The sequence below is a fragment of the Chlamydotis macqueenii genome, chromosome 2, assembly GCF_036417535.1.
Source record: "Chlamydotis macqueenii isolate bChlMac1 chromosome 2, bChlMac1.mat, whole genome shotgun sequence".
NCBI lineage: Eukaryota > Metazoa > Chordata > Aves > Otidiformes > Otididae > Chlamydotis > Chlamydotis macqueenii.
In genome coordinates this window covers 163,670,690-163,690,668 of record NC_141557.1, presented here as the reverse complement: position 1 = coordinate 163,690,668, position 19,979 = coordinate 163,670,690, and the positions used below count along the sequence as shown (strand labels likewise).

The 19,979-nt window shown below is 76.7% G+C and overlaps 1 protein-coding gene and 1 long non-coding RNA gene across 2 annotated transcripts in view; both read right to left on the bottom strand.

Moving 5' to 3' along the window:
• PLEC (plectin) overlaps positions 1 to 19,979 on the bottom strand; it is a 63,492-nt gene that overhangs the window by 6,997 nt on the left and 36,516 nt on the right. Inside the window, 29 exon segments of the mRNA XM_086741509.1 lie at positions 230 to 399; positions 622 to 741; positions 1,210 to 1,416; positions 1,591 to 1,746; positions 1,854 to 2,024; positions 2,122 to 2,250; positions 2,335 to 2,532; positions 3,152 to 3,307; positions 4,268 to 4,423; positions 5,378 to 5,479; positions 5,627 to 5,728; positions 6,449 to 6,484; positions 6,486 to 6,572; positions 6,644 to 6,870; positions 7,017 to 7,248; positions 7,330 to 7,533; positions 7,762 to 7,980; positions 8,051 to 8,158; positions 8,286 to 8,405; positions 8,555 to 8,787; positions 9,108 to 9,192; positions 9,304 to 9,463; positions 10,905 to 11,115; positions 15,172 to 15,762; positions 15,927 to 16,919; positions 17,362 to 17,696; positions 18,997 to 19,064; positions 19,275 to 19,415; positions 19,774 to 19,902. Coding sequence (XP_086597635.1) covers positions 230 to 399; positions 622 to 741; positions 1,210 to 1,416; positions 1,591 to 1,746; positions 1,854 to 2,024; positions 2,122 to 2,250; positions 2,335 to 2,532; positions 3,152 to 3,307; positions 4,268 to 4,423; positions 5,378 to 5,479; positions 5,627 to 5,728; positions 6,449 to 6,484; positions 6,486 to 6,572; positions 6,644 to 6,870; positions 7,017 to 7,248; positions 7,330 to 7,533; positions 7,762 to 7,980; positions 8,051 to 8,158; positions 8,286 to 8,405; positions 8,555 to 8,787; positions 9,108 to 9,192; positions 9,304 to 9,463; positions 10,905 to 11,115; positions 15,172 to 15,762; positions 15,927 to 16,919; positions 17,362 to 17,696; positions 18,997 to 19,064; positions 19,275 to 19,415; positions 19,774 to 19,902 — 5,846 coding nt within the window.
• LOC147601914 (uncharacterized) lies at positions 9,688 to 10,856 on the bottom strand. The gene is made up of 3 exons (XR_015257750.1): positions 10,528 to 10,856; positions 9,961 to 10,132; positions 9,688 to 9,842 (listed from the first exon to the last, which is right to left on the bottom strand). It is a non-coding gene; the product is annotated as an uncharacterized LOC147601914 (long non-coding RNA).

Sequence of the window (19,979 nt, the reverse complement as noted above, 5' to 3'; positions counted from 1 at the left end):
CCCATCCCATCCCATCCCATCCCATCCCATCCCATCTCCATCCCATCCCATCCCATCCCATCCCATCTCCATCCCATCCCATCCCATGCCATCCCCATCCCATCCCATCTCCATCCCATCCCCATCCCATCCCATCCCATCCCATCCCATCTCCATCCCATCCCATCCCATGCCATCCCCATCCCATCCCATCCCCATCCCATCCCACCCCATTCCCGTCCCACCCCACCTCTCCGCCGCCCGGCCGCACAGCGCGTCCCAGCGCTCCCTCAGCTCCCCCAGCAGCTCCTCCAGCGGCTGCAGGTCCTCGGGGAGCCGCGCTCTCTCCCGCAGCGCCCGCCCGCTGCGCAGCGTGGCCTCGTACACCGGCCGCTTTGAGCGCAGCACCTTCTGGAAAGCCTGGGGGGGGTGGGGGGGTGGGGTGAGCCCACCCGGACCGGGCTGGCCCCGCGGGGGACCCCTGCCCGCCCCAGTGCCGCGGGGGTGCTGACGCTCTGTGGAGGCGGCCCCACGAAGTCACCTGCCGCCCCGCCGGGAGCTGGGGAGCCCCTGCCACCGCCCGGCTCTGCGCCCCGCCGGGACCCCCCCTCCACCGGGACCCCCCGTCCGCCGGGACCCCACCTTGTGCTCGCCCAGCTGGCGCTTGATCTCCTCCTGGCCGGTGGCCGCGTCCCGCGGCGCCTCCAGGCCCCGCTCCGCCTCGTCCATCCACTCCAGGAGCAGCCGCCGCGACTCGCTGAACTGCAGCGGAGGGTGGGCTGGGGGGCCTGCCACGCAAAGCGGGGGCCGGGGCGGCGCGGACGGCACCCCCACAGCAGCCGCGCAACAGAGCGGCACGGCCCGCGCACCGCCGCAGCACAAACCACGGGCCAGCGCGGCACGGCCCGCGCAACGCTGCAGCACAAACCACGGGCCAGCGCAGCATGGCCCACGCAACGCCGCAGCACAAACCACGGGCCAGAGCGGCATGGCCCGCGCACCGCCGCAGCACAAACCACGGGCCAGCGCAGCACGGCCCGCACACCGCCGCAGCACAAACCACGGGCCAGCGCAGCACGGCCCACGCAACGCCGCAGCACAAACCACGGGCCAGCGCAGCACGGCCCACGAAACGCCGCAGCGCAAACCACGGGCCAGTGCAACGCGCACTGCATGCGCAGCCCCCGCACTGGCACAGTGCCCGCGTTCCGCGGCGCGGCGGCCCGGTACCTGCTTGGCGCACTTGCGGGCCTCCTCCAGCGCCGCGCCGCGCTCCGCCGCCCGCTGCAGCACCTTGCCCAGCCGCTCCCTGGCTGACAGCACCAGGTTCTGGACGACGGCGCCGTCCTGCTTGCGGCTGAAGTCCTGCAGGCGCACGGCCACGGCCTCCAGCCCGCCGAGCCGCTCCTCGTGGGCGTTCGCCTCCTTCAGCAGGGCCTGCGGGAGAGCGGGGGCGGCTGGGGGCGCGCCGACAGCCCCCCGGCGCCAGCGGGGTCCCGGAGCGCGACGGGGCGCAGAGTCGGCCTGCGGGACCCCTCCGGGCGGGCCCCAGCCGCAGCTTTGGGGCGCACCGGGGCGGGAGGGCGTCGCGGCGGCCGAGGCCGTGCTTGCCTTGTGCTCCTGGATCTGCGTGGTGACGGCGTCCAGGAGGAAGCTGGGCGGCGCGGGGGAGGCCAGCAGCTCCTCCGCCCGAGCCACCCAGCGCAGCAGCTCCTGCACGCTGCCGTGGAACTCGGTGGTGACCGTCAGCCCCTCGGCCAGGCGCTCCTGCGGGCAGGGCGGCGGCGCTGACGGGGACAGGCGCCCGCAGCCCGCGCAGCCAGGGCACGTCGGCACCCCCCGGGCGGGGGGGCGCATCCCCCCTTCCCGCGCACCTTCCGCTCCTGGGCCTCGGCGTGGACGCTCTCCCACTTCTGCTCCAGGATGCGGAGGCTGTGCTCGGTGCCGCAGGGCCGGCCGGCGCGGCAGGAGGCCAGCAGCCGCCGCAGCCGCTCGCGCACGCCGCTGTAGGCCTCCTGCTTGGCCTCCATCTCCTTGCACAGCTCCTGCCGAGAGCGCGCGGGGAGCCCGGGGTCGCTGCGCCGCGGGGGGACGGGGCAGGGACGGGGACGGGGAGGGGGCTGGCGCGGGCGCGGCGCTCACCAGGTGCGCGGCCAGGTTCTCTCGCGCGGTGTCGGGGTGGCCCCACGCCGGCCTGGAGAAGCAGAGCCGCAGCTCCAGCTGCTCCAGCCACTGCAGCAGCTCCGTCATCTCCAGCGTGATGTCCTGCACCTGCGGGCGCGGGGGGCTGAGCACGGCCCGCCAGCGCCGCGCCCTGCCACCCTGGCACGCCGGCACGCCGCCCTGCGCCCGCACCTGGCTGAGGTTGTTCTCCAGCTCCAGCTGCCGGCTCTCGGTCTCGCTGCGCACCAGGTCCCAGCGCTGGTTGAGCTGCCGCAGGCTGCGGCGCAGCCCCTCCGCGCTCTCGCCCGGGCCGCCCAGCAGCAGCCCCTGCCCGGCCTCGTTGACCGACTGCACCGTGAGGGCGTGCGACATCACGTCGTTCCGCAGCACCTGGGGACGCGGCGCCGCCGTCACCCCGGCACGCCGGGACCACCGCACCGCGCGCAGCCCCTCGCCCTGGGCCACGGCAACGCTGCCATCGCGGCGCCGGCCGCCCCGCGGGGCTGGGGTCCGGGAGCGCCGCGCCGGGGAGGACGGCACCCGGGGATCCCCCAGAGCCGGCACCCGGGCTCCTGGCCTCAGCGCGGCGCGGGGCAGGCGCGCGGCACCAAATCGGCCGCTTTGTGGCAGGGAGGTTGCCGGGACGGGGCACACGGGCGGCCGTGGCCGCTCGCCGCGCACAGCCCACCCGAACCGCGGGGCCGGCCCGCACCTCGCGGCACCTCGCCAGCGTCAGGCACGGCGCGAGCATGCCCGGGCAAGGGGAAGCGGCTCTGGGCCGGCGGCGGCCCCGGCGGCCTCGCGGCAGGCGCGGAGCCAGCTCATTCCTTCCATGCCGTCACCGCGGGAGGGGACGCGTTCTCACGCCGCCCGCCACAAGCCGCAGCCCGCCCAGCGCAGCCATCGTCACCGGGATGCGGCCCCGCAGCGGGAGGACCGCGACCGCGACGCCCGGAGACGCGCAGGGACGGCCGCAGCACGCGCGGCCCCGTCCGGCCGCCGCGCTCACCTTGTGCTTGGCCAGCTCGATCTCGCAGCTCTGCAGGTCGGGGCGCAGCGGCGCGGGGCCCTGCAGCTGCTCGGCGGCGCGGTGCAGCCACTGCAGCAGCTCCTCCAGCTGGTGATGGAACTGCCCCAGCCCCAGCAGCGCCGCCTCCAGCTGGTGCTGCGCCGGCGAGGGCGGCACCGGGCACCGCGGTCGGTGGGAGCAACGGCGGCCCGCAGCGCCCGCAGCGCCCCGTGCGCCCAGCGCCCACAATGGCGCCCACGGACCCACACAGCCCCACACGGCACCCCACGGACCCACACGGCACCCCACAGCCCCACACGGCACCCCACGGACCCACACAGCCCCACACGGCACCCCACGGACCCACACGGCACCCCACAGCCCCACACGGCACCCCACAGCCCCACATGGCACCCCACGGACCCACACAGCCCCACACGGCACCCCACAGCCCCACATGGCACCCCACGGACCCACATGGCACCCCACGGACCCACACAGGCCCACACGGCACCCCACGGCACCCCACAGCCACACACAGCACCCCACAGCCCCACATGGCACCCCACGGACCCACACAGCCCCACACGGCACCCCACGGCACCCCACAGCCACACACAGCACCCCACAGCCCCACATGGCACCCCACGGACCCACACAGCCCCACACGGCACCCCACGGCACCCCACAGCCACACACAGCACCCCACAGCCCCACATGTCACCCCACGGACCCACACAGCCCCACACAGCACCCCACAGCCCCACAGGTCACCCCACAGCCACACACAGCACCCCACAGCCCCACATGTCACCCCACGGACCCACACAGCCCCACACAGCATCCCACAGCCCCACACAGCACCCCACAGCCCCACATGGCACCCCACAGCCCCACATGGCACCCCACGGACCCACACGGCACCCCACGGACCCACACAGCCCCACGGACCCACACAGCCCCACACGGCACCCCACGGACCCACACGGCCCCCCACAGCCCCCCACAGCCCCCACGCACCACCCTGCCGGTGACAGGTCCGGTTGGCAGCTCAGTGCCACCGCCACCTCCCCGCGCCCCACAGCCCTGCCCCACGGCGCCCGGCCCCCTCCCCACCTGGCGGCCCACGATCTCCTCTTCCAGCCGGTCCCAGCGCTGGCGGAAGCCGCTGAGCGCGGCCGGGGGCTCCCCGTGCCCCGCGCCCCCCGCGCCGGCCTGGTGCCGCAGGCTCTCCACGTCCACCTTGCACTGGTACAGCTCCCGCTTGAACTCCTGCGGGACAGCGGTGAGCGGGACGCCCCCAGCCCCGCACACGGGGAGCGGGCTCTGCCGGGACGCCAGGCATGGCACCGCATGGCACCGCGTGGCACGGCACAGCCTGGCACAGCTCGGCACGGGCACCTGGCCCCTGAGCTCGTCCCCGTGGAGCAGGGAGCCCCACACGGGGCCACCCAGTGCCCCTCATGAGCAGGTGCCGTGGGGGTGCCAGCACCGTCCAACGCACGGTCCCACCACTGCCCTGAGTGCCCTGCTGCCCCCCACCTGCCCCATGGCACGGCACGGCCCACGGCACAGCACAGCCCACAGCACGGCACGGCCCACGGCGCGGCACGGCCCACGGCACGGCACGGCCCACGGCACAGCACGGCCCACAGCACGGCACGGCCCACGGCGCGGCACAGCCCACGGCACAGCACGGCCCACAGCACGGCACGGCCCATGGCACAGCACGGCCCACGGCACGGCACGGCCCATGGCACATGGCACGGCCCACGGCACGGCCCACGGCATGGCACAGCCCACGGCACGGCACGGCCCACGGCGCGGCACGGCCCATGGCACATGGCACGGCCCACGGCACGGCCCACGGCACAGCACAGCCCACAGCACGGCACGGCCCATGGCACATGGCACGGCCCACGGCACGGCCCATGGCACATGGCACGGCACGGCCCACGGCACGGCACGGCCCACGGCACAGCACAGCCCACAGCACGGCACGGCCCACGGCGCGGCATGGCTCACAGCACAGCACGGCCCATGGCATGGCACGGCCCACGGCACAGCACGGCCCACGGCACGGCACGGCCCATGGCACGGCCCACGGCACGGCACGGCCCACGGCACGGCACGGCCCACGGCGCGGCACGGCCCACGGCACGGCACGGCCCACGGCACATGGCACGGCCCATGGCGTGGCACAGCCCACGGCGCGGCATGGCCCACCTTCAGCTCCGCCAGCTGCTGCTGCACCGCGTCCGGGTCCCCGCCGACCAGGAACTCCTCCGCCACGCGCAGCTCAGCCGCGTCCAGCCACTCGGACAGCCGCTGCGGGCGGGGAGCGACCGTGGGGCCGGGGGGCACGGACCCCCATCCCAGGCACCCCTACAGCCCCACGGCCGGCCCCGCGGCCGGCTCCTGCCCTCAGCCGCGCCCAGCCACCACCGCGGCGGCCCCGCGGCCCCCGCACCCCACCTGCATGGTCTCCTGGTAGCTGACGGAGGCCTGGAGCCGCTCCTCGAGGCGGGCGTAGCGCTCCGTCCACACCTTGTTCAGGCTGTGCCAGGAGGAGTAGAGCTGCGGCAGGGCGCGGGGGTCAGCGGTGTCGCACGGGGGGCCAGGGCGCGGGGGTCAGCGGTGTCGCGCAGGGGAATGGGCACGGGGGTCAGCGGTGTCGCGCGGGGGGCCAGGGCACGGGGGTCAGCAGCGTCGCGCGGGGGAATGGGTGCGGGGATCAGTGGCGTCACGGAGGGGAATGGGTGCGGGGGTCAGCAGCGTCGCACGGGGTGCCAGGGCACGGGGGTCAGCAGCGTCGCGCGGGGGGCCGTGGCGCGGGGGTCAGCGGCATTGCGCAGGGGAATGGGTGCGGGGGTCAGCGGCGTCGCACGGGGGGCCAGGGCGCGGGGGTCAGCGGCATTGCGCAGGGGGTCAGGTGCGAGGGTCAGGGGCAGCGCGTGGGGGTCTGGGTGCAAGGGCCAGTGCGGCCGCAGGGTGCAAGGGCCGGCGGCAGTGGTGCAGGGCGTGGGGCATGGCAGACGTGCGGTCCCACGTGCGGGACGTCACCCTCCGGCCGGCCCAGCCCGTGACATCCGGGGACGCTGGACCCGGCAGCACGGCCGCCCCTTCCCAGGGCGCGCGACACCCCGTCCCCGCCCGCACCCCCACCCACAGCACCCCTGCCCGCACCCCCCGCCCGCACCCCCCGCCCGCAGCCCCCCGCCCGCAGCCCCCGCCCACAGCACCCCTGCCCGCACCCCCCGCCCGCAGCCCCCGCCCGCAGCCCCCGCTGGCGCTCACATCGTCCAGGCTCTTGGTGACGTCGGGCTTGTCGGGGGTCGCCGCAGGAGGCCATCAGCTCCACGCCCAGGCTGCCCAGCGCGTCCAGCTCGCCCTGCAGCGAGTCGATCTCCTCCCGCAGCGCCTGCGGGCCGCGACCGGGCTGCGTGGGGCCGCCCGCGCCGGGGGGCAGCCCCCCGAGCCCCCGCCCCGTACCTGCATGCTGCAGAGCCGCGCGCGCACGGCCTCGGGGTCGCCGCCGGCCTCCTCCAGCGCCAGCACCAGCTGCTGGGTGTCGCCCAGCGCCAGGCCCAGCTCCGACAGCCCCTGCCAGAAGCGGTCGGCCAGGGCCAGCAGCTCCCGCAGCCGGCGCTCCCGCTCCTGGCAGCGGCCGCGCAGGCCGTCCCACTGCGACAGCAGCTGCGCCGTCCGCTCCTGGATCCCTGCGGGGCGCGAGAGCGACGGGGCTGGGCCGGGGCGCAAGGGACGCGGCACCCCGACGGGACGCAGCCCCCCACGGGACGCCCCGGGCGCAGGGACGCGCCGCCATGCACGCACACTGGCCCGCGTCCGCCCCTGTGCGCCGTACCTCTGGCAGCGGCGTCGGAGTTCGCGGCCTGCATGGCGGCCAGCAGCTCGCTGCCCTGTGCCTGCACGGTCTCCAGCGCCGCCCCCAGCTTCTCCAGCTCGCCCAGGGCCAGCGCGTTCTCGCGGATCTGCTCGCGCAGATGGGCCGCGTCGCCGCGGAGGGAGGGCTGGCCGCGCAGGCGGCCCTGCAGCCGCTCCAGGCACTCCAGCAGCAGGTCCATGCGCTCCGTCAGCTGCGGAAGGCGTGGGGGCACCAGCCCGGTCACTCGGGGGGAACCGCGGGGGACGCCGGCGCCGCGGTGCCGGCCCCGTACCTGGCTGTAGCGCGGCAGCGCGTCGTCCAGCACGGCGGCCGCCTGGCACACGCGCTCGCGGATGCGGCCGTACTGCTCCTCCGCCTCCTGCCAGCGCTGCCGGAACGGGGCGCCCTGCTCGGGGCTCAGCTCCTCCAGCTGCGCCGAGACGCGCTCCAGCTTCCCCATCAGCGGCCGGTGCTCGGCGATGGCCTCGCGCAGGCACTGCGAGGCAGGAGGGGCCGCGGGAGGCGCAGAGCCGGGATGGGGACGTGCCCCAGTGCAGCCCGGCTGACCTCGCGCCGATGCCCCGGCACGCGGAGCTCGTGTGCCTTGGGTGCCCCAGCCCGGCTCCGTCCCATCGCAGCCCGCACACGGCACCGTGCCCGACCCCGCGGGACGGCGAAGCGCGCCCCTGCCTCTGCCGCCGCCTGCGCCGCGCCCCGCGCTCACCTGCAGCAGCGCCTGCTGCTCCCTGAAGGCCTCGTAGCTGATGGCGCTGGGGGACAGCTGCACCCCAATGGCGCGCGTCTCCTCCAGCCACGGCGCCAGCTCCTCCTGGGCCTCGGCGAACTGCGCCAGCAGGGACTGGGCGTGCTCCAGCTGCACGGCGCAGGCTGCACCGCGCACGAAGAGCTGCTCCGCGCGCTCCCGCAGCGCCTGCACCGAGGCCTGCGCAGACGGAAGGGGGTCAGCGCGACGCAGCGTCCCACCCTGGCGCGGCTCCGGCGCGGGCGCTCACCTGTAGGCGCTGCTGCAGAGGCTCGGCGCAGGCGTGCAGCAGCGGCGGCGCGATCCCCAGCAGACGCTCCGCCAGGCCCCGGTGCTGCAGGATCTCGGCCGAGAGCAGCTGGGGGAGAGAGCCGCGCGGGTGTCGTGTCCCGCGGAGCCCCGGGCAGGCGCGCAGCGCAGGAGCGTGGGGACGCGGAGCCGGTGTCCCCGGGGATGCTGGGCACCACGCGGCGCCGCAGACCCACCTTCTGATCGGCGAGCTGCGAGCGGAGGGCCGGGGCGTCCAGCCGCACCCGCTCGATCTCCTCCAGCCGCTCGCCCAGCCCGGCCGCGCGCGCGAGCTGGCCCTCCAGGATCTGCTGGAACTGCGGTGGGGAGCGGCGGCGTCAGCCGCGTCGGGGGGAAGAGGCACGCGCGAGGCCGGCCTCGCCCGCATCTGCTGCCAGCGAGCATGGGACCTCGTGCCGTTACCCGGCCGCGGCCCTCCGGACTCAACTGCCCCATGTCCCCGCACCTTCTCCATGTCGCCGGAGCTGACCGGGGGCTCCCGGCCGCCGTCCCCGCAGCCCAGCTCCTGCTCCATGCGGCCCAGCCACAGCGCCAGGTCCTCCTGCGCGGCGCCCAGGCGGGACGAGGCCTCCAGGGTCTGCCCCAGCCGCTGCACGGTGTCAGCGCTGCTCTGCCCCGCGATCAGGTACCGCATCTGCAGCGACTCCATCTTCTCCTGCGCCAGCTGCGCCTCCTCCCCTGCGCCGCACCGCGCCGCCGCCGGCGTCAGCGCAGGGACACGGACCCCCGCACCGACGCCTTCCCTCCCGGTGGCGGTCGCTCCAGCCCAGTCTTCCTCCCTGCCTCTCCCCGCCCCTCGTCCCGGCCGCCGCCGCGCCCCGTCCTACACGGCCCTGACCCCCGCACGCCGTGCTCTCTCCCGGCCCCTCGGCCCGACGGGACACCGTGTGCCCCATCGCGCGACGCCGCAGCCGCCAGTGCCCGGGGGGTCCCCTCGGCGCCGGCACAGCCCAGCGCTCCGCACCTGCGCTCGCTCCCCGCGGCACGGCCCCACTCACCTGTCACCATCTCCAGGACACGCTGCCCGCTCTCCAGGGCGCCGTCCAGCTTTCCCAGCCGGCCGCGGATCTCCTCGCACAGCGCCTGTGCGACAGCCTCCCGTGGCAGCCCGCCGCCGCTCCCCGCGTCCCCCCCGCAGCCGCCGCCGCCCCCGGCCCACCCCGCGGCCCCGCTCGCGGCTCCCCCGGCCCTGACCTGGCTCTGCCGGTGGGCGTTCTGCATGCGGGCGACGCAGCCGTTGGCGTGCCAGAGCTGGGCCAGCTGCCGCTCCGTGGCCGCCAGCCATTCCGTGAAGGAGTCCACGGCTTCCTGGAAGGCCTGCGCCGCTGGCAGGATCCGCTCCAGGTGGCCGTACCTGCGCCGGGAAGGCCGGGTGAGCCGCGCAGGGCGAGCCGGACCGAGCTCCCAGCGGGAAAAGCCTCCTCTCCCGCTGGACGGGGCCCGCGCCAGCCCGGCTCCGCGACCCAGGACCCCCCACGCGCACGGGGATGGCAGGGGCTCGCGGCACCACGGCCCGGGACGGTCAGCGCATTCGGGGCCGCCGGCCGAGGTCCCCGCCCCGACCCACCTGGCTCAGCCTCCTGCACCAGCTTGCCCCACTTCTCCCCGAGGCCGGCCAGGCCGTCGCTCCCCTCGGGCGCCGCGGTGCAGCGGTCGTGCGCCGCCGGCGCAGGTCTGTCCTGCAGGACCAGCTCCACCCGCGGCCTCCGCTCCTCCAGCAGCCGCTTCAGCAGCTGCAAGCAGCGGGCACAGCGCTGCGCCGGGACCCCCCGCCTCCCGCGCCGCCTCGACGCAGCCCGGCACGGCGGGACGGCCGCTCCGGCCCCGCGCCCCCGGCCCGCGCCCGCTGACCTTCTGCTCCTCCAGCTGCGCCTTCGCCACCTTCGCCTCCGCCGAGGGCGGCTTCTGGTTGCCCCACCAGCTCCTCCATGTCGGCCACCCAGGCCAGCAGGCCCTCCAGCGCGTCCCGGCCACGCTCCGCGCCCGCCGCCTCCTCCGCGACGGGGCCGACCCGCGGGGACGCCTGCGGAGAGAGCTGGCTGAGCCGCCCAGGCGGCAGCCGTGGGACCGGGGTGCGCCCCCTCCCCACCCTGCCCGGGGCGGGGGGCGATGCCGGGGACGGAGGGACACCCCGCGTCCCCCACACGCCCCACCGGCCAGGCTGTGCCGGGACAGGCTCTGCGCAGGCCCGCGCTGCTCCCGGGGCCGAAGGGCCAGGCGTCGTCTGCGGGGCTCCCCGAAGCAGGGGCCGCGCACCCCGCAGACCCCCTCCGGCACCCGGCGCCGCCCCGAAGCGCTGGGGCCGGGGGTGCCGCAGGCAGTGGGAGCACGCGGCCCCGGCCGAGGGAGCTGGAGTCGAGCCGCGGCACGGGGCCGGCACAGCGGCTCCCGGAGCAAGGGTCCCTGCCCGGCAGTCACCTCTGCGGCGTCCGTCTGTCCGGCGGGTCCGCCGGCCGCAGGCTCCCCCGCGCGCTCCGTCAGCACGGCGACCGTCCGGGTGACCGGGGGCTCCGCGCCCTTCTCGCCGGCCGGGGTACTCGGTCACCTCCACGATCTCCGTCACGATGGTCTCCGTCACCTCCGTCACCTCCGTCACCTCCCGCGCGGTGACGGCTTTCCAGGGCCAGGCGCTGCGCGGGGGCGTCCAGGCTGCGCCCCCCGCCTGCCCCTTCGGCGGGGCGCAGGCCACGCTCCCGTTCGGCACCGCCGCCTCCGACTGGCTACGCCTCAGCGTGGGGCTGCCCGAACCGCCGCGGGCGGCACCGGGCACCGGGCTCCAGCCGTTCTCCGCCCACTCCGGCGCCTTCTCCAGCGGCCAGGCCCGTGCCACGCCGCTGCCGGGCGGCCGCCCCGTGTCCAGGCCCGGGTGGCAGGGCTGCGGCTCCCGGAGGAGCTCGGGCTCCCGGAGCAGCTCCTCCGAGCGCCGGCTCCTCTCGCCCAGGCAGCTGGGCCGGCTCACCGAATTCCCCATGGCGCGGGCGCCGGGCCCCCGCCTCACATCCTGGCCTGCAACGAGCCAGGAGTCGCGCGTTATCGCAGCTGCCGTGGGGTCGCGTGGACCCCCGTCCCGCACCCGGACCCCCGTCCCACGCCCGGAGGCTGCCAGTGCCCGCCCGAATTCCCGCAGGGGCTTTGGGGGGCAAGGGGCCGCTGAGGGGGACGGGCGCCGGCCGCCGCGCGGAGGGAGGGGACCCCGGGGTCCGCGGCGTCGGCGGCGTGCGGGGGCGCGCGTCAACGCCCGGGCAGGCGCGGGACGCGGCGCAGAGGGGCAGATGCTCCCAGCGGCATCGCTTTGTGCCGGTAGATTAACCGGGGCGCCGGGAGAAAAAGCAGCCATCTGTCCGCGGGGCCTGACAAAGGGGGCCGGGGAGCGGGGCCGGGGAGCAGGAGCGGGGCTGGGGAGCGGGGATGGGGAGCGGGAGCGGGGATGGGGAGCGGGAGTGGGGATGGGGAGCAGGAGCGGGGCTGGGGAGCGGGGATGGGGAGCGGGAGTGGGGATGGGGAGCAGGAGTGGGGCTGGGGAGCGGGGATGGGGAGCGGGAGTGGGGCTGGGGAGCGGGAGTGGGGATGGGGAGCAGGAGTGGGGCTGGGGAGCGGGGATGGGGAGCGGGAGCGGGGCCGGGGAGCAGGAGTGGGGCTGGGGAGCGGGGATGGGGAGCGGGAGCGGGGATGGGGAGCAGGAGTGGGGCTGGGGAGCGGGGATGGGGAGCGGGAGTGGGGCTGGGGAGCGGGAGTGGGGATGGGGAGCAGGAGTGGGGCTGGGGAGCGGGGATGGGGAGCGGGAGCGGGGATGGGGAGCAGGAAGTGGGGCTGGGGAGCGGGGATGGGGAGCGGGAGTGGGGCTGGGGAGCGGGAGTGGGGATGGGGAGCAGGAGTGGGGCTGGGGAGCGGGGATGGGGAGCGGGAGCGGGGCCGGGGAGCAGGAGTGGGGCTGGGGAGCGGGGATGGGGAGCGGGAGCGGGGATGGGGAGCGGGGCCGGGGAGCGGGAGCGGGGATGGGGAGCAGGAGTGGGGCTGGGGAGCGGGGATGGGGAGCAGGACTGGGGATGGGGCAGCAGGAGCGGGGCTGGGGAGCGGGAGCGGGGCTGGGGCTGGGGCAGCGGGCGGGGCAATGGGTGGGGGTCTCTCCCCGCTGCGTGGGAGCGCCCACCCGGCGCGCAGGCCCGCAGCCCCCCTGCGCTGACAGCCGTGCCGCAGCCATAAATCCCCGCGCCGCCCGCCCGGACCCCCGCCCGGCTCCCGCCCAGCCCCCCGCAGCGCTGCCCACGCCCCGACCCCCTGCCCAGCCCCACGGCTGCCCACACCCAGACCCCCGGCGCGGGGCTGGGTGCCGTGGGCGCCCGCCAAAGCGGCCATGCCACGTGCACGCACGCTACCTGCACACGCCTCACACGTGCGTGCACACTCTGCGGCGGGGCCGCACACACGCGGACGCCGCGCTTCACGCCCCCGCCCCGCTCTGCCGCACGCCGAGCAACAGGCGGGGACCCCAGGCCGCAGCACGCACCGAGCCCCCACGCGCACACGCACGCCGCGCACACCAGGTCACGCCTCGCGGCCCCGTGCGTGGCCCCACGCGCGGCCTCGACACCCTCTCCCCACGCGGACGAGGTTCCACATGGACCACAGACACGGACACGGACATGGATCCTGACCCGGGCACAGACACGGGCACAGACACGGACACAGACACGGACACAGACACGGACATGGACCTGGGCACGGACAGGGACGTGGGCACGGACACGAACGTGGACACAGACGCGGCTGTGGGCGCGGATACAGACACTGACGTGGACGTGGACCGGACCCCGACACGGGCACGGACACGGATGTGGACACGGATGTGGACACGGGCATGGACACAGACACGGACACGGGCACGAGCACGGACACTGATGTGGACACGGACACGGGCACGGACGTGGACGGGAACGTGGAACCCACCACGGACACGAGCAACCACATGGACGTGAATATCGACACGGGCACGGGCACGGGCCCACGCGTGGGCACGGGCACGGCGCCGGCCCCGTACACGAACGCAGGCACGGACACGGACCCGAACCCGCAACCGCAGCCCGACCCGGCCCCCGACCCCGGCCCCGCGCCCCCCACTCACCCAGGCGGGGCCGCGCCCCTCACCCCCCGCGCCGCGGGGCCACGGCGGGGCCGGGCGGGACCCGGCGGGCCGGGCGCTGCCGCTGCCGCTGCCGCTGCCGGTACCGGTGCCGGTACGGTGGGGCCGGGCCGGGCCGGGCCGGGCCGGGCGCTGCTCCGCTGCCGGTGCCGGTGGCGGTGCCGCGGGGCCGGGCCCCGTTAACCCCCCGCCGCGCCGGACGGCGCCGTCACCCGGGAAACGCGCGGGGCCCGCAGCCGGCCCGGGGGGAGGGGAGCGCCGCGCCCACCGCCCCACCCCCCGCGCGGCCCCGGCCCCGCCCCCAGCCCGCTCCCGCCCCGGCACCTGCGGCCCCGACCCCGCGACAACGGACCCCCGCGACACCGACCCCCGCGACGCCGACCCCCGCGACGCCGACCCACGGCGGCACCGACCCCCGCGACACCGACCCCCGCGACACCGACCCCGCGACGCCGACCCCCGCGACGCCGACCCCGCGACACCGACCCCGCGACACCGACCCCCGCGACACGGACCCCCGCGACACCGACCCCCGCGACACCGACCCCCGCGACGCCGACCCCCGCGACACCGACCCCGCGACACCGACCCCCGCGACACCGACCCCCGCGACGCCGACCCACGGCGGCACCGACCCACGGCGGCACCGACCCCCGTGACACCGACCCCCGCAACGCCGACCCACGGCGGCACCGACCCCCGCGACACCGACCCCCGCGACACTGACCCCCGTGACACGGACCCCGCGACACCGACCCCCGCGACACCGACCCCCGTGACACGGACCCCGCGACACCGACCCAGGGCGGCACCGACCCACGGCCGCACAGCCCCACGGCCCCCCCGGCCCTGTGGCCGCACCCCACCCGCGACGCCTTCCCGCTGCCCCGGCCGGGCCCCCCGGCCGGACCCGGGCCGCTCCCCACGGGCAGCGTGCACCGGCCTGGGGACCCCCAGGCGCCCCACGGCACCCCATGGTGTCCCGCAGTGCCCCACAATGCCCCACAGCACCCCACGGCACCCCACGGCACCCCATGATGTCCTACAGCACCCCATGGCACCCCACAGCACCCCACGGCACCCCACAGCACCCCACGATGCCCCACAGCACCCCATGGCACCCCACAGCACCTCACAGCACCCCACAGCACCCCACGATGCCCCACAGCACCCCATGATGTCCCACAGCACCCCATGGCACCCCACAGCACCCCACAGCACCCCATGATGTCCTGCAGCACCCCATGGCACCCCACAGCACCCCACGGCACCTCACAGCACCCCATGATGTCCTGCAGCACCCCATGGCACCCCACAGCACCCCACGGCACTTCACAGCACCCCATGATGTCCTGCAGCACCCCACGGCACCCCACAGCACCTCACGGCACCCCACAGCACCCCACGATGCCCCACAGCACCCCATGATGTCCCACAGCACCCCATGGCACCCCACAGCACCCCACGGCACCTCACAGCACCCCACGGCACCCCACAGCACCTCACGGCACCCCACAGCACCCCACGATGCCCCACAGCACCCCATGATGTCCTGCAGCACCCCATGGCACCCCACAGCACCCCACGGCACCTCACAGCACCCCACGGCACCCCACACAGCCGGGGCCGGGCAGGGGCCGAGGAGCTGACTCCTTCGGCAGAGCCGCTCGCCGCCCCCATCCCGCACACCGGCGGGGCCCCGGCCCGGCACACGCGTGGCAGCCCCGGCGCGGGCGCGGCGGCCCGGGCGCCGCGGGGAAGCGGGGGAAGCGGGCGCGGGCGGCCGGAACCCGCGGCCCTGGATGCGGCGGCCGGGCGGGCTCCCTGCGGCCCCCGCTTTGTCCGCGGCCGCGCGGCGTGAGCGGCCTTTCAGTTTGTGCCGCCGTGCATGCGCCGCCTGCCCGCGCCGGCCGGGCCGCGACAAAAGGAGCCGGCGAGGGACGGGGGACGGCCGGCGGGGCGGCGAGGAGGGGCCGCCATGGCCGCCCCGCGGGGCCTCGTGCGCGGTTTGGAGCCGCGTGCCCCCCGCTCCGCGTGCACGGCGAGGTGGCGGGGGCTGGCGGCCTCGGCCGGGGCGGGGGGCACGCGGGGGCTGGGGACGCCACTGCACAGGCCCGGGCACGGGGACACCGCTCGCACGGCTGCACGCCCCGCGCACGGCTGCACGCCCCTTGTGCACAACTGCACGCCCCGTCCATGGCTGCGGACCCTCTTGCACGGCTGCACGCGCCCCACGCACGGCTGCACGTCCTTTGCATGGCTGCGCACACCCTGTGCCGGGCTGCACGCCCCTCGCACGGCTGCGCACGCCGCCTGGGCAGCGGTGGCACGGGATGCGACAGAGCCCGGAGCGGAAGGCAGCCCTGCCGCCAGCGGGGCTGCGAGGCAGCGATGCCGCCGGTTCGGCACAGCCACGGCTACGGCAGCGCCACGGGCGCCGCAGGCTCTGAGCCCGCGGCAGCGACAGCGGCGTCGGCGGCTCACGGCACCAGACCCGGGCGAGCACAGCCATGCTGGGCAGCCAGAGCCGGGGACACGGGACCGGAGCCGAAGTGTCCCAGGCGCCGTCCCCCCCGTGGGGGCTGGGACCTCACCAGCCTCGCCGAGACGCGGGCCAGGTCCCGCCAGCTCTGCGCGGTTCCGCGGTTCGACCGCGCGCCCGGGGCGAGCCCGTTACCTGCGGCGCCGGGCCGGGCTCTGGCGGCGTGGGCAACGTCTTCTCCACGGCGTCCAGCCAGCGCCGCAGGGCCAGCAGCCGCTCCCTGCGCTTCCAGTCCCCGCTCCGGCGGCTCGCCCCGCTGCCGCGCGCTGGGGAGAGAGCGGGGACGCGCCGGGCTGGGGGACGCGTCGAGCTGCGGCGTCACACGGCCGCCCTCGCACCCCGTCCCGCAGCGCGGCCAGCCCGGCGCCGTCCCCATGCGCCTCGGCGTGTCCCGCCACGCCCCGTACCTCTCCGTCTCCTCCCCGTCCAGCGACGACCCCTCCGCGCTGCTTCCGGAGAGACCGGCGTCGTCCGCAGCACAGCGCGCCTGCAAGGAGAGCGGAGGGACGGGTGGGGCCGGGGCGCGGCAGAGCCTCCGCCCGAGCACCCCTGGCCGGGACCCCAACCTCCGTCCCGCGCCCTCGCCCACCAGCCGCCGCCGGTTCCCGCGGGTTTGGCTCCGCTCGTCACCCGCGTCCCCGGCCCGGGGCGCCCCGCTCGACGTGGTGATTCCCGCGGCGATTCCCGCAGCGCTCCCCCAGTTCCTGGCCCCTTCTGCCCGCGACGGCCCCCGGATCTCGCCCGCTGCCAGCCCCTCGGCCCGTCCCGCGGGCTGGGCCCCGCCTCGGCCCCCCACAAGGCCCGGCTGCGCCCCAACCACGCTTCCCGGCCGGCCAGGGGCTCCGCCGTCCCGCCTGCCCCGCGCCGCCGAACCCTGGCCCCGGGGGCGAGCCAGCCCCGCTGCTGCAGCCCGAGCGCAGGGAAGCCGCGCCGCCGGGGAGCCGGACGACGGCACGGGCGGATTCACCAGCCCGGCCGACGCCAGCGCCCCGCACACGGACCGTGCCGCGCCGCTCGACGCAGGCACGTCACCACGGGGCCGTGCTGCCCGGGGCTGGTGTGAGCTGGCATTTTGGGGGGGGGCGAGGCGGGGACGCTCCTGCGATGGCGTGGCCGCGGGGGGGGTCCCTGCAGGCGCCGCGAGAGTGGAGTCTCCCCAAAAAAAAGAGTTGGCGCCCTGGCGTGGGGCTCTGCGGCTGCTGGGTACGGAGAGTTCCCCGAGCGGCGCCGCGGCCTGGAGCCAGCAGTGCCCGGGGCGTCGGGCGCGCGGAGCTGGCAGCCGCTGAGCGCCGAGCTGGCGGCCAGGGCCCCGTTTGGGACAGGAGCCACGGGTCCTGTGCGCCGGGGGCGGCTGCCGTGGCAGGACAGGGGCTCCGGCCGATGGTGCCGGGCTTGGTGCTGGCACCCGCACGCTCGGGGCGTGGGAAACCAGCCCCGCGCAGGGCCCCGGCACGCGGGGCGCATCCCGACGGTCCCGGCGGCGCCGCGGGCGAGCCAGCCGGCCGCAGGCTGTTTGCAGACTGCGCCGCGGGGCGTTAAACCGGGGACGTAATGGAGTGACCCCCGTAACCGGCCCGGCCCGTCACACGCTCGCCCGGCCGCTCCCGGCGCGGCGCGGCGCGGCTCCGCGGCAGCCGGCGCTGCTCAGGGCTCTGCCGGCCGTGCCCTGGCTCGCAGGACTGGGTCGGAGCGCCAGGCCGGGCCCGCTGCTCGCCCGCCACCGCGGCTCCTGCCCAGCTCAGCACCACGCCGCAGAAGGCCCAGCGCCGAGGGGTGCGTGGGGAGGGGTCCCCGCTGGCAAATGGGCCCGGGGGGGGCTTCGCTCGGGAGCCGGGGAAGGGGAGCGCGGCCCCACGGACGCCGCAGGGAGGCGAGGGGTTTGTAGCCCGTGGAGCGGGGCTGGCGCTGCCGGCACGGTGCCCGGTGGGAGCCATCGCCGCGGGACGACGCTGCCGGCTCGGGGACGCCCGGCCCGGACGGGGCGGTGGCACCTGGTTCACCGGGCCACAGAGCCTCCTTGTGCCGTCCCGGCCGGCACCAGGGAACCGCCGCAGCGGGTGTCACGCCAGCGTCGCCCCGGCTGCCCCCTGCGCCCACCTCGCCGCGCGGGGGTCCCCGACTGCTGCCGTCGCGGCCACCACGGCTCCTGCACTGCCCGGCTCAGGGAGCAGCCACGGCACAGCCAGGGGCGGACCCCAGGGCACCGGCGCAGCGCGCGCGGGGCGACAGCAGTCACCGCCCTGCCCGCAGCCCTGTCGCCGCAGGGACGGACGCGGCCAAAGGACGCAGCCCCGGAAGGCTCCGCACCACCAGCTGCACCCGCATGCTGCTGCTACCCGTCCCCCAAACCGGGGGCCTGGTGGCGCTGCAGCCGCAGCCGTGGGCGAGCCTGGCACGCCGCCGCAGCGCTGGCGCCACGAGCCGGTCAGATCTCTGCCACGCGGGCACGCTCCGCCGCAACCCTGGCCGAGGCGCGGTGGGAGGGCGTGGGAGGCCGCTGCGAGCCCCCAAGCTGCAGCCGCAGCGGCGCTGCCGGGGCGCGGCGAGGGCGAACAGACCACGCGGAGCTGGCGGCTGGTTTCGCAGGATCTTTTACTGACCTCGGGGAGAGCCCGGGGCCCGCGCTGCCGGGTTACAACACGCCGTATGTACAGCTCAGGTTTAGTGTTTTGTCCCCAAAAAAAGAGATGCTTGTGGATTTTGGCCGGGCCCCGGCTGCCCCGGTGAGGGGCGATCGGCAGCGCAGGGCAGCGCGGGGCCCGGGGCAGCGGGCGCCCCGGCTCAGGCCGGGCTACGGCGCGGCCTCACCCGCATCGGCATGGCATGCGAAAGCAAAATCTGGGTAATGAGGGTAACGACACGAGGACGGTGACGATGGATGCTGCGGAGCTGACGGATGCTGCGGAGCGGGATGATCTACACCAGGCGGATGAGCGCGGGCGCGTGGAGGAGAGGTGCTGCCGGATCCGCGGGCCGGCCGGAGCGCTGTGCCGGGACGGGGAGGGGCGCACTTGGGGAGGGCCAGGCCACCGCGGGGGTGCCTCTCAGGGGGCCGGGGTGCGCCGGGCCCAGCGTGGGGGCGACGGCCCCGACAGCCCCAGCCGGTGCGGCCTCGCCGCCGCGTCACTTTATTGCTTCAGCCCCTGCCCGGGGCGCGAGTGGAGTGTGGTGAGGGGGACGGGGCCATCCTCAAGTGCGGCCCCACCTGCCCCGAGACAGGGGCGCGGGCTCCGTGGCAGCGGTGAGGGGAGCTGGGATGGAGATCCAGCCACACTACAACAAAGCGAACAGAAAGATGGGATGAGACGGGGACACTGCGCCACGGGACGAGGCCGGCCAGCCCGCCCCGCGCTGCCGGAGCGGCGGGGCGCGGCACAACCACGGCCGGCGACTGCACCCCAAAAGGAAAATGACACTGGCCCCAGCCCCCTCGGCGTCCCCAGCACGCCACAGGACGGAGAGCCCTGGAAGGTCAGCCCTTACCTGTGCCGGCGAGCGCGGCCGAGGGGCTGCCGCGTCCCGGGCTCCCCGCGAGCCCACCCATGAGTCGCCGACGTCCGAGACCCAGCTGAGGAACTCGCCCAGCGGCACGGGGACTCCTTCGGCGGGGCTGGAAAAAGATGTCTGCCGGAGAGAGAGCGCGTTACGGCGGCGAAGGCAGGGAAAGCGGGACGGAGCAGCCACGAGGAAGGGAGGCGCCCGGTTTCACGGAGAAGCGCCTTTGCTAACCAGAGCACGCGGGGCGGCTGCGGCGTCCCACGGCCTGCCCCGCGCACGGAGGCTCCTGCCGCCCCCGCGCCCTGCAAGCGCGTCGGGGCTGGGGTCCGGGCGCAGCGACTGCGCGCCGAGCCGGGCTGGGTTCGGCTGCGCCGGCTCTGCCGAGCTTGGGCGCGGGCCTGGCAACTCAGGAGGCCGGGTCAGCGTGAAGGGCCGACCGCGTGCGCAGCACTTCCCAGATACACGCAGAGACAGACGGACACACAGACGGGCGGCAGGCGCGGCCGCCGGCTACGGCAGCGTGCACCGCGCGGGGCAGGAGAGCCAAGCGCGGCCGGTGCGTCCCAGCGAGCGGCGGGCTGGCGGAGGCGGCGGCGGGGATGCAGCGAAGCCCCTTGGCGGGCGAAGCGGCGGAGCGGAGGCGGGTTCCCCTCCGCACGGCGCGGAAGCAGCGGGCAGCATCAGAGCGCA